At 39.9% G+C, this 13,197-nt stretch overlaps 1 protein-coding gene across 3 annotated transcripts in view; it reads left to right on the top strand.

The window, feature by feature from the left end:
* SGCD (sarcoglycan delta) overlaps positions 1-13,197 on the top strand; it is a 573,229-nt gene that overhangs the window by 342,519 nt on the left and 217,513 nt on the right. For all 3 annotated transcript variants that reach the window (XM_082725032.1, XM_082725030.1, XM_082725031.1), the window contains exon 3: positions 10,937-11,038. In XM_082725032.1, coding sequence (XP_082581158.1) covers positions 10,937-11,038 — 102 coding nt within the window. The remainder of the gene's footprint in view (positions 1-10,936; positions 11,039-13,197) is intronic.

The following is a 13,197-nucleotide window of genomic DNA, read 5'->3' as shown; positions in this document are numbered from 1 at the left end:
AAAGGAAAGGAATATGGATGAAGTTGAGATCATATAGCATCTGACCCAAATGATCAGAAGCTGTGACCTAGACACTGAGGGGTCATCTGGTCCTCTCTCTTGCTACTGTGTTAATCAGGCAGCCCTGGTAATGGTCCCATTTTTAATGATCCCCGATAAAGAAGATCACTAGCAACCACCATAGCCCAACCCACAATATAATTGCCTTGACCACAGAAACAGTTTCCGTGTTTAATTCAGCTCTGTCTTCCTCTGGGCTCCTCTTCCTTCTCTGTGCTTGGTCCTTGATGACCAACACTTGCCAACCTGATCTTTAGTCATTCCATATCAGGTATAGACAAATAATAGGGTTGTCTCTGATTGGAACTCTCTTGAACGTGCTAGCTCTTTCTCCTAGCATATATCTCTAAATGGCTTCTCTGCTGATTTGGAGAATTCCAAAGCATGTAATACCACGTGTCTCCAGAACTGGATTTCTCATTTCCATGAATACTACTATACGTCTTTTACTCCTTTATTTTTTAAACAACCTTGTCAAATGTACTTACTATAAGATTCACTCTTTAAAATAACATTTCAGCTATTTTAGTAAATTTACTGAGTTATGCAGCTGTGACCACAGTCCAATGTTGGAGCATTTCTGTCCCCTCAGCAGATTCATTGAGCCCATTTCCAGTCCCTCTTCACTGCCCATCCCAGACAACCGTTTACCTACATCTGCATCAGTTTGTCTCACCAGGTGTTACGTAGAAATGCAGTCGTGCTGCATGTGGTCTTGTGTGTCTGGCATGTTTTTGAGGTTTATCCAAGTTGTAGTGTGTGCCCGCATTTATTCCTTTTTATTGCTGAACAGTATTCCATTGCACATAGACATAGAATATGTTATGTATCTCTTCATCAGTTAATAGACATTCGATTTATTTCTACTCTTTGGTTATTGTGAATTTTACTCCAGTGAACATTTACATGCCAGTCTTTGGGTGAATGTGTTTTTTCCCCCTCAAAGATTTTATTTATTTATTTGACAGACAGAGATCATAAGCAGGTAGAGAGGCAGGCAGAGAGAGAGAGAGAGAGAGAGGGAAGCAGACTCACCGCTGAGCAGAGAGCCCAATGTGGGGCTCGATCCTGGGACACTGGGATCATGACCTGAGCCAAAGACAGAGGCTTTAACCCACTGAGCTGCCCAGGCAGCTCTAGAACAAGGTTTTATTTATCCTTGGCAAGTAGCTAAGAGTGGAATTTCTCGGTCATATGGTAACTCTAGGTTTAACTTTTTAATGGTCAAACCTTCTTGCAACATTCAGCCCAATGCTATGTTCCCACTAGTGGGGTGTGAGAGTTCCTATGTGTCCATATCTTCACCATCAGGTGTGTGACTCATGTTTTTGTCCCCATTAGCCTAGGAGCTAGAAGGCAGACTCCATCTTCATGCCTCCTTGCTTGACACAGCCCAGGGCTGGGTACATATTTAGAGCTTAGCGGTGTTGGAGGGGGCATGGCATGGAGGGGGAAGGACTTTTGCTTAGGAGTTAATGTGTCGGGATGTTGGAGCAATCATTTTCTCAACTGTGAAATGGGCTAACAGTGTGAATTAATGAACATAACATCAGTGAAGTGCTTTCTCTAATGCTGATGAGAACAGTAGCTGTGGTATCATTGGTTTATATTTCTCTGAAGGCACACTCTCTGAACTGTCTCTGGTTTAGCCTCTTTCTTTTTGGCTTTTGCAGTCATGTATTCAGATATAACATGGGACACCTGGTGGCACAGTCAATTAAGCATCTGACTCTTGTTTGCGGCTTAGGTCATGATCTCGGGGTAGTGAGATGGAGCGTTGGGCTCTGCAATGGGCATGCCTGACTAAGATTCTCTCCCTCCGTCTCCCTCTGTTCCTCCCCCCACCCTAAAAGAAAAAAGAAAGAAAGAAAGAAAGAAAGAAAGAAAGAAAGAAAGAAAGAAAGAAAGAAAGAAAGAAAAAAAAAAAAGACAGACTCTACTGGGCTATGAGACTGAATCATGAGGGACATGCTATTCCTCATCTCAAAGAATTTGAAATCTATCAAGGAAGTGCCTATCTATCTATGCAGTGCCATGTGACTGATGCCCTTCTAGAGATGCACATGGGATGTAAGGAGATCTCAGGCAGGGGCCCCGGACCCAGATAAGACACCTAACCACAACCAAAGGACTGGAGAGATGGACAGAAGGGCTAGAAAAAGCATGACCGGCCAAGGGAAGGACATTTGCAAAGACTTGGTAAGGGAAAGAGTTTGGAGAAATTGCTAGCATGTTTTGTGCCGGAGTGAAGGAGACAAGTCTGGAGAAGTGTGCCACTGTCTCATGAAGGAGGTGTTAAGTATGACATTAAGGAGTTTGCTTTTTGCCTGTGCTGCTCTGTTCTGTCACATTTTACAGGCTAAGGAGATCCAGAGAAGATGGTCAATATGTGACTGGCAGAAATGTCCATTTACAGACTGAAGAGAGCAAAGCTAGAGGCGTCTCAAAATCTCTGATACTCAGATGCAATGTTTCTTACCCTCTTTTTTTTTTTTAATTGCCTCTCCTCCCCCAAGAGCATTTTTGGACAGATTTTTTTCCCAATAGTTCACCCCGTCATGAAATTTTAATAGTACAGGTGCTCTGTGAACATACTCTATACCAACATGTTATTTTTGCATTATACATGAAAGAGTAAGGTTTTTCCCAGCTCCCTCAGTCACCAATTTTCACCCACTGGGGACTGTATCACCCAACATGCCAATGAATATTCTGGTACATTGTGATCTGTTCGAGGGACAAGCCTAGGCTCTAACATTTTACAGTCCCCTCGGCACCCTTCAAAACACAGCATTTGAAATGAAGACCTTCTGTTATTTAATAAATACTTGCTGAGTACCTACTGTGGGCCAAGCAGTGTTTTAAGAATTGGGACTGCAGTGAGCATACTTCCACCCCTCACGATGCATACGTTCTAAAGCGATCTGCGCAGATACATTTAGTTCTCTCTTTGATCAAAACTAAATTATACCTGCCATGAACACTCCCCGTCATGATACAGGCTCCCAACGTGCATCCTAGAATAGGACTTGGCATTATGTGCAGGTTGGAAATAGGCTGAAGGGATTAAAAACCTGTTTGACACTAACAGGAAGCAAAGTCAGAAGACCAAGAGATAATACTTTACTTAAATCGGCACAATACGCATTCCCAGCTCCCCTCCCACAAAGGCCAGCAGGGCATTTTACGTCTCAGGGCTTTTTGGACATCCCAGTGTTTTGCCAGGCACCAATGGGAAGAGCTCTGGGGGTGCCAGTCACCACCTTTCACTGGCATTAGCCGAGAGACCTGGGGTCCCAAGCATATGGTCCATTTAGGTCTGGGAAAGGGACCTCTCTGCCATTCCTGCGGAGAGGAAACTTTGGAAAGCTGGAGCCCTGCATCCAGTTCCCTCTGAAGTCCTAACCACCCCCCATCCTGCCCCAGGGACATTGGCAGAACAGTGGTCTCTGGAAGTCACGGGATTCACAAGTCTCTTGTCCACCCCCCAGTTGGAAAACCTCTCCTCTCCTTATTGTCTCCCTTCCTAACTCACCTAGCACTGTCCCTTCAGTGAGAGTTACCTTTTACAAAAGAAACCCCACTGCTTTTAGGCTGCCTCTGCTTTGCTCTCAAAATCTCTAAGACGTGGGTGCCTGGGTGGCTCAGTGGGTTCAAGCCTCTGACTTCGGCTTAGGTCATGATCCCAGGGTCCTGGGATGGAGCCCCGCATCGGGCTCTCTGCTCAGTGGGGATCCTGCTTCCTTCTCTCTCTCTCTGCCTGCCTCTCTGCCTCCTTGTGATCTCTGTCTGTGAAATAAATAAATAAAATCTTAAAAAAAAAAAAAAAAAAACCTTTAAGCCTCATAATTACAAAGCCTAGGAACCTATTTGAAATGGTGAGGAAAAGAGGCAAGGGACCAGCGTGAGAGATAGGAAGTAAGAAACAGATTAATATTTCAGTCTGTTGTGCCACTCTGAAACCTCTTTCTTTATCCTGTACTTTTACAGAAAACTGTTCAAAACAACCAACCAGTGTGGACCAGATAATAAATAAGGGCAAATGTCATCATCCTTGGACTAGCCCAGAGGGAGATTCTCCAGATTCTATCCACCTCTGCTCCTGTACTGTATCCCAACCCCCAGACCCTATCTCCCTCAAAAGACCTTCCAGGGAGTCCCCTCTAAATTGGACCGGGAAAATACTGAGATCCCCTCATATATTTGTGAAAACTCCCATGAGCCAGGCTAGTGGATCAGCCCTAGCATACAGCAGTGTGGAGGACTCCGAGGCCGTGACCTCACTAGGAGGACAGTGGGATCCTGACCTCCTGCCGTCATTCTGAGTGTACTTTATAGACTTGAGGACCACTGGTTGGACAGAGCTGGCTCCCTGCAGGCCAGCTTTCTGGCTGCTAGAATTTTTATGCTTGCCTTTAAGAATACTGAAGTTTTACCATTTGAACAGGGAAGTGGGGGAGGGCGGAGGTCTCTTTCCTCCTAATTACTTTGGGAATGACTGTGAATCTTCTAAATGTCTCTTTTGCATCTTATTGGGTGGGAAATTTTGCTTTAAACCTGACCTAAAACTCCTATCTTAATAATACTGATAGCTTCTTACGTCTGCAGTTAAAGGTGAAATGGTTTTAAACAAGGTGATTCTCAAGTTGTTTTGATGTGTATCTCTTCCAGTCTGATTGTTCCAGAGCCAGAAAGGAGACTAATGTGGGAACATATATAGCTGGCCACTCTAGTCTGCTTTGTATTGTATTTAGGAAACACAGGCCACTAACATAAACTCACACTTTTGGATAGACCTTTCCCAACAAGACTGCTGCATAGACCTAGGGAGTGGGAGAGGAGATGGGGAGAATGAGGTGATGGTTCTCAAGCATCGGAAGAACCTGTAACTGAGTGAAATGGTAGAGATTTGGCAAGTTCATGATGCGTTTCCTACCAAAAGAAGTACTTAAGTACAGGCATCCATTGCCTGTTGGATTACAGGAGTGTTTCTCAAACATCCATCCTTCTGGTTTCTTCTTCACTGTTCTCTGTGTGTCACCTGTGTTCTAAACCATCTCAGAGGATAGGACAGGGAGGGCCTTCTTTAATGACTCCCCATGGCTTGCAGCATGTGACTACATACACAGTACTCTTCCCATAAATAGCAGAGGATTCATTTTGCTTATGTTCCATGGCATGGGAAGCAGCTGGGTTGTAATAAGTCACCTCTGGCCCAGTAAGTTGGAGTAGAGATGTTTGACCATAAGAACAGAGGGCCTTCTTCTCCTATCCTCTCTACCATTGCTGAGTGCCCTCCCTAAGCAAGTAAAGTCAGAGTAGCTCTACGAAGCCCAGCCCTTACAGAGATGACTTTTATATACACTACATTTGGTTAAAATAATGAGTAAGAGCTTATAGTCTGAATTGGAAAGACTTGAGTTCAGATTCCTGATCCTGTTGTCAATTAGCTATGCAATTGTAAGCAAGTTACTTACCAATAAATTTTCTCAGTTGGGAAGTAGGGAACATGAAGACTATCTCATAGGATCATTGAGTAGATAGCATGAGACAATATGTGTATAAGCATTTAGTATATGACATAGATTCTTGACAAGTGTTGCTTTTTTTAAAATAAATTGGTGAGAACTTAATACTTTAGAACAAGCTTTTAAATTATAGTTGCTATTTACAGAAAATGATAAAGTATAGACAAGCAAAATGAAGAAAATAAAAAGCACTCATTTTAGGCATGCAAAGATTTTCAATATTAAGATTTAAGTGTATTTTTTTCTAGAATTTTCTACCATGAAATTTGTTTCAGAATTTTTCTTATGTGCATATATGATTATATGTATGCATGTGTGTGAATATTTATATGTAGCTATATAAAAATGGCATAAAAAGCAGGTGCTTGGGTGGCTCAGTCCATTGAGCATCTGACTCTTGATTTGGGCTGGGCTCATGCTCTTGGGATTGTGGGATTGAGCCCCATGTCTAGTTCCATACTCAGTGTAGAGTCTGCTTGAGATTCTCTGTCTCCCTTTCCCTCTGCCCCTCCCCTCACTCGTGCTCAATAAATAAGTAAATAAATAACATCTTTTTTTAATGGCATAAAATATACATACATATATCTTTATTGATGATTTCATTTATAATCAATTGTGCACATTTGCCCATGTTCATAACTATTCCTCTACAGGACCTACATCATGTTCTATTCTATCATATTCCATTATTTTAACATGCAACTTTTAGGTAGTTCTTAAGTTTTAATTTTTTTCCTCATAACTGGCATAGTGATGAACAACTCTCTATCCAAACAATTTCACATTTATAGGATTATTTTGTAATGATTACATTCAAGAAGTAACATGTTAGTTTTCAGTAACAATTAAGAAGATGAAATGAAGCATGAAAAGTGCAGAGTCTAGGAATGAGCACCTAGTAAGCCATCAGTAAATGGTAAGGGTAGTGGATTTGTATACTGTAAGAGGAGAGGGAAATCTGTTTTATTTGAAATAGGCTTGCTAATTACTCCAGATATTATCTTCTATGTAAGAATGTTTAGCAGTTCTTATTTGTTTTATAAACACATATTGCACAAACCAACCAGATCCATGAGTTTATAGATGTGTTTCTATGAAAAGGTTTAATAGTATGTGTTTCTATGAAAAGTTCTGCTTCTCCAGCTTATAAAAACCATCTAGAATAAACCAAAACAAGATAATTGACATATCCTTTGTGGGACGGGGGCAGTGGAGGAAGGTTGGGTAGATATTTGTTTTTACTTTTTCCTTTTGTTGTGGAATCTGCTTGCTGCTGGTGTTACATGAACATACCCTCCAGCCCGATGCCTCTCACGTTGGGTCTTAATGCACAGTCTGGGGCCCTTTTGGCAGTGCCATCCCCATAAGGACCCAAAATAGAAATATACAGATGGCATGCTCTCTCTGAAAGGATAATATTGACCTGAAAAATCAGTTTTCCTGCACAGGCTGAAGTGGTGTGATGCAGGAGGGAGGGGGGAAGTGCCCAGTTCCCACTTGGTCATTCAGGACCCCGCCAGAGTGGTGTCTGTCCTGCATGCATTGATGGCTGTGCCAGAGCAGAGAAATGGGAGACAACGGTGAGAGACTTCAGGAGTCTGGGAAAATGTACCTTCCTGAAATAAGCTGGGTGGGAACTGGTGAAGTGGAGAGCATATGGTTCATAGAGTCACTGAGGGGAGCAGCTGTTTGCCTCTAGCCAGTGGTGGCCATGGGAGAAGGCAGGTTCCGATTTTCCAGGGCTTCCCATTTCACAAGAAGTTGAAAACCTGGAGTTTTCATTTAAATCTCTCAATTTTCATTTTTTTGATGAAAGATTTTTATTTATCTTTTTTACAGTTTTTATTTTAATACGTTAGTGAACATGTAGTATTATATTAGTTTCAGGTGCATAATATGATGAATAAAGTTACTCTATGGAAAAGAAAGAGACATGTAAAGCACCTTAAAGTTAGCTCTTTAGGGTATTTTAACGTTTAAATAATTATAGAAACATTTTCCTTATTTTCCTTCTTGGGATTCACTCCAGAGCCTATAACTCAAACCCATCTCTTCAAGACCACACCAAAAAAGGTTGTGTGTGGTGCATAAAATTGCACACCAGAACCATGCCTGTGTGGACAGGGACACATTGAAAAACAGCTTTGCAACTATTTCTCCATTCAGTGGTCAATGAGCTTTTAAGGAATTTTGTCTTTGTGTGCAATTTTTTTTTTCCACCTGACAATGCATTGGGGAAAATGTAGGAATAAATTGGTAAAATGTGTGTGTGTGTACATACACACATGCATGCACACACACATGCATATCCTGTTCTATTTCCCTGGAGAACCTTGCCTGAATCAGAGATGTATCCACACTTACGTGGCAAAGAGGAAACGTGGTAGAAGGACAGGGAGAGAATCTAGATCTCTTTGAATGTATCTTGTTTTGTAGATTTGACTTTGGGGCTTTCTAAATAGTTCACAAAACTGTAACACAAAATTAAACATTCAAAAAGCTGTCATGATAAGATATGGAGAGGAATGAAACAAGTATTCTTGACTCAACAGCAGGTTGGTGGTATAACCATACAGAATCGAATTAGTTCAAGTGGCTTTGAGATCCAGTCATTTGCCTGTACCTATCTAGAAGGATGTACTCTAAAACCTTTTCAAATTTTAAATTGTTTTTCTTAATCATAATTTTAGAATAGTAGTGGCCCTATGTATTTTGGGTTAAATCAAGTGAATAATCATTTTGGTGTTGAGAACACAGATTTTTAGTATGCAAGAAAGGTAATAAAGTTGTAAGATCCGTGAGATTAAATGAAAAGAGTCCTGTCTTGACTTTGAATTGAAGTTTAATGGGATAGGGCACCTGAATGGCTTAGTCAGTTAAGCATCTACTGCTTACCAATCTTCGATTTGGGTCATAATCTCAGGGTCCCGGGATTGAACCCTGCATTGGGCTTTCTGCTCCATGAGGAGTCTGCTTCTCCCTCTCACCCTCCCTCTGTGCTTTCTTGTTCTCTTTCTATCTCTCAAAGAAATAAAATCTCTTTTAAAAAGTCTAATGGGAATTCATGGCGTATTCTATTTTAAAAATACAGAGTTTATTTTCTAGCTCAGTCCATAGAAATAAGTGTCAACCCAGTAGAAATGAGAACCCAAAGTTTCTAAAGTTTCTGTGGTTTCTAAACACTAGTTGCCACAAAAATGAACCAAGTATTTTTACTAGAAATGACTGGTTCCAGGCCTGGGACAAGACATGTGTGGAATAACCCTGGGTCATGTTGTCATACCAGAAGCGAAAGAGCCATCAGACATGGCTGGATCATATTAAAAGACTTAAGGGCTAAGTTGAAGAGGTTCCTACTAAGCAAGGGTAGGAAGGTTAGAACTTAAGTAGCAATAAAAATTGCACTGGAATGAAACAAATTAAAAATGTCTGTAATGATACATAAAAAACAAATGAAAAAAAGAAACCTAATAAGTTGTCTTTGGAAGCTACTAGGTGACCAATATTTTGAGAGCCCAAATAAAGGAGGACAAATCACTCACATTTTCAGGTTTTTATAAACTATAATTTAGGGTGAATTGTTGATGAAATAGGATTTCTCTTTGTTGACTATCCCAACTAATAAATTAAGAAATGATATAATTATTCTTTTCACCAATTTGAAATCCCTAGTGAAATAATATATCCTTTAGGCAAAGATCACCCATGGGTGATTACATCACAACAGAAGACATTTGATGCCTCTTGATAGAGTATGTAGTAGACAGAAAAATGCTATCCACTTCGAAGGTATCAATGTCCTCATCTCAGAAACCCTGAAAATATTATGGCAAAGGAGAATTAACATTGTGGATAGTATTATGGTTGCTAATCAGTTGTTTTAAAATGGAGAGCGTGTCCTTGATTATCCAGGTATGCCTGATGGAATTACCAGGGTCTTTAAAAGTGGAAAAGGGAGGGGGAAGACTCATCATCAGAGGGACTGGACATAAGGTAGATTCAGCCAGACATTATGGACTTTGAAGATGAAAGAGGCCACAAGCCCAGGAACATGAGCAACCTCAAGAAGCTAGTAAAGTCAAGAAATGAGTTCTTCCTTTGAACCTCTAGAAAGGCATGCAGGAGACCAGATGGTACCTTGATTTTCATGCTTTGTGTCCTGGGTCAGACTTATATAGAATCGTGACATAATACATTTGTGTTGTGTTAAGCCATGGAGTTTGTGGTTATTTGTGATGGTCGCAATAGAATAGTAATATATTCCATTTCCTGGAATGTATTCTTCCTAGGAAACAGAGTTTAAATCTCATCAAGCCTCTTGATCTAACTACCAACTTACAAAAAATATAGGGGACAGAAGAACACACTTTAAGAAATTATGGGAATGTTCAGCCACATGTAAATGCTGGGAAAGGCTATTAGAAAAATGACATGTTCTTCTGTCCATCAAATAAGGGTTATGTACATATGTGGATCTGTGGGAAGAACCAAACTGAGGATATTTTTAGGAGATGACCTTCTATTTCATGTATCAACCAATTCTAGTAGGGAACTTGATTCAAGGAAACAAGTCTAACGAGAGAAAATAAAAATGAAATCTGAACACTGATGCTGTTATTTTATTATTTTTAGATTATATTGGATGCATTAGGGTATTAGATGATATTAGATATTAGATGATATTAGGGTATTAGATGATATTATTTTAGTATTTTTTGTGGTAGAAGTGATGGTATTAGGGTTATATTTAACCAAATGAGGTAGGTATGGTGGGTATACCAGATAACAATAGCCATAAATGGATCATTGTTGAAGGTGAATGATAATACATAGGTGTTTGCTATTGATCCTTTCGATTTTTGCATGTATTTTACTATTTCTGTAATAGAATATCTGTAAAAATGTCAGCAACTAATTTGACCTCTTTAATATTTTGTGAGCAAAACACAATGTGTCCAAAAACTAGATTCAACCAACAGACTGCAGTTCGTAATTTTTGCACAAAGTTTTGGAAACTGGACCATGGACTTTAACTGGGGGAATTATCTCTTTATCGTTTCACACTTATCTCCTGCCTCCATTCTGTCTGCAATACCTAGCAAAAGGGCTTTGACTAGGGGGCATTACAGATTGCTTGGAATAGAATTTTCTCAGAATAAGTGAGCGAAGAGGGTAATATGCATAATTGCTTTGAACAATACCTCCTAGTATTTTATTGGACCCCCTCTTATTCCATCTCTCAAAAAAAAAAGAAAGGCAGTAACTTTGTTTCAATTTTTGAAAGCCTGAGGTTTTTTGAAATATTGGCTAATTGCATTTTCTCCGTTATCTTTGTGCTTCTATTTCAGGATGGAATGGGGAATTTGAGAATCACAGACAAAGGTCTAAAACTAGAAGGAGACTCCGAATTCTTGCAACCTCTCTACGCCAAAGAAATCCAGTCCCGACCAGTAAGTACTTCCATGAGAAAAAGGAATGGTGGTTTCTCTGGCATCTAAATCTGGGGGAATTTATCAGCCATCAGCTGCATATAGAGCATTATGGGAGGGAATGGTAATGTAGGTAGTAGGATTTGATCAAATCACAAGTCTTGAGCATAATCCCTGCTGTGGTACTGTACACAACTGTAGGATGACCTCTCTGAGCCTTTATTCCTGCCAAAGGTGGGTGATAACCTCTGTTAATGAACTATCGTAGGTTATGCTGCAAATACGCCGAGAAAGGAAATGTGGAAGTGCTTTAGGTACTATACAAATCCAAGAAAAGTATTGCTATCTCTTTTTAATTGTAAAGTGCTTTAAATACTGCCTTTAGAAACATAGAACTAGAATTTTGCTTTTCATTAAGACTTTGGACAGTGTAGCCAAGGTTGGTTAGAATCACTCAATATGTCAACAACTGCGCTCTAACATAACAGTCTAGCGTGCATACTGTGTTCCATGCACTTTGTTGTTTTGTGTGCATTATCGTTACCTAATTTAATCCGTACACCAGTCCACAGGGTTGGCAATTATTGTCACCTCTGTTTTACAGATTACAGAATTGAGCCTTAGAGAAGAGCTGTGTTCAGAGCCACATACTTAGGAAGTAGTAGAGTAAGAACTTCAGGGCAGGAAGTCCAGTTCTGAAGCTTTTCTGTTAACTAGAGTCCACTATGTAAACTTTCATGCTCATTCTTTGTTTTTGTCATGAGAGAAAGGATTTCTAGATATTTTGCTTTTATTAACCAATATTATCAAAAGTAATTTTTGTTTTTGAGCGTGTTTTTTTTTTTTTTTTCCCAATTGTTTCTTTGACTTTGTTTGGTCTTTTGTTTGTTGGTGGAGTGGTGGGATTTGCTGGTTCAAAAGGATTCTGAATGCATTAGCTCTTCTAGGGTTGGTTCAGGTCCCCATGCAAACAAAAAGTAATATAAAAGGTCCCTAAGACCTTATTTGCATAAGTGTGCCTTGATGAGCATAATTAATGAAATTCAGCAACTTGGTATAGTGGATAATTTTATCTGAATGTTATCTCAACTACTGAATGCTATTAACCTGGGTGAAACTACTGAATTGCCAGTACGTTTACTTCCTTGTGTGCCTAGTAAAAGGGAGGGAGCCATGATGTTAAAATTTTCAAAGAGAGCAAATCAGTTCAGCCACCTTATTGGTGATTATAAAATTTAACTGGAACTCATCACCCACTGGGTTAGGCACTGAAGTACCAAGGGTACTTACTATAAATATATCCATCACCTTGAAGAAATCATATTCTGGAAGGAATCATGAGATAAAGCTATAAGGAGAGTCAGGTGATGATTCTAAGTTAAATAGAATGGAGGCAGTTAATTTCAAGCATTTAAGAAATCACCATTTTTTTAACACTTTATTTATTTATTTGACAGAGAGAGAGAGAGAGAGAGACAGCAAGAGAGGGAACACAAGCAGGAAGTGGGAGAGGGAGAAGCAGGCTGAGCAGGAAGCCTGATGCAGGGCTCAATCCCAGAACCCTGGGATCATGACCTGAGCCAAAGACAGACACTTAACCGACTGGGCACCCCAGGTGCCCCCAAGATCACTATAAAAATTGCTGCTAGTTATATTTCTCCTAGCCTGGCAAGCTGGCTAGTTAAATTATCTTCTGAGTTATTAGTTGTACTTCAGATTGATCTTATCAGTGTTAAACTTTTTTTTTTTTTTTTTAGTATTGTTGATACAATGTTATATCAGTTTCAGGTGTATAGCATAGTGATTAAACAAGTTGATATATTATGCTATTCTCATGACAAGTGTAGCTACTATTAGTCAACGTAGTTATTATTAGTCAAGTTTCAATATTATCATAATATCATTGGCCATGTTACTTATGCTGTGCCTTTTATTCCTGGGATTCGTTCATTGCAGAACTAGAAGCCTGTGCCACCCTCTCCCCTTCACTCATTTCCCCATCCCTAACTCGTCTCCCCTCTGGAAAACAGTTTGTTCTCTGCCTCTATAGATCCAATTCAGCTTTCTGATAGTTTATTCACTTGTTTTTTTCACATTCCACATGTGACTGAAATCATATGGTGTTTGTCTTTCTCATCTAGCTTAGTTCACTTAGCATAAAATCCTCTAGGTCCATCCAT

This window comes from Mustela nivalis, assembly GCF_964662115.1.
Source record: "Mustela nivalis genome assembly, chromosome: 3".
In the NCBI taxonomy this organism is placed as follows: Eukaryota; Metazoa; Chordata; class Mammalia; order Carnivora; family Mustelidae; genus Mustela; species Mustela nivalis.
This window is presented reverse-complemented; position numbering and strand designations above follow the sequence as displayed.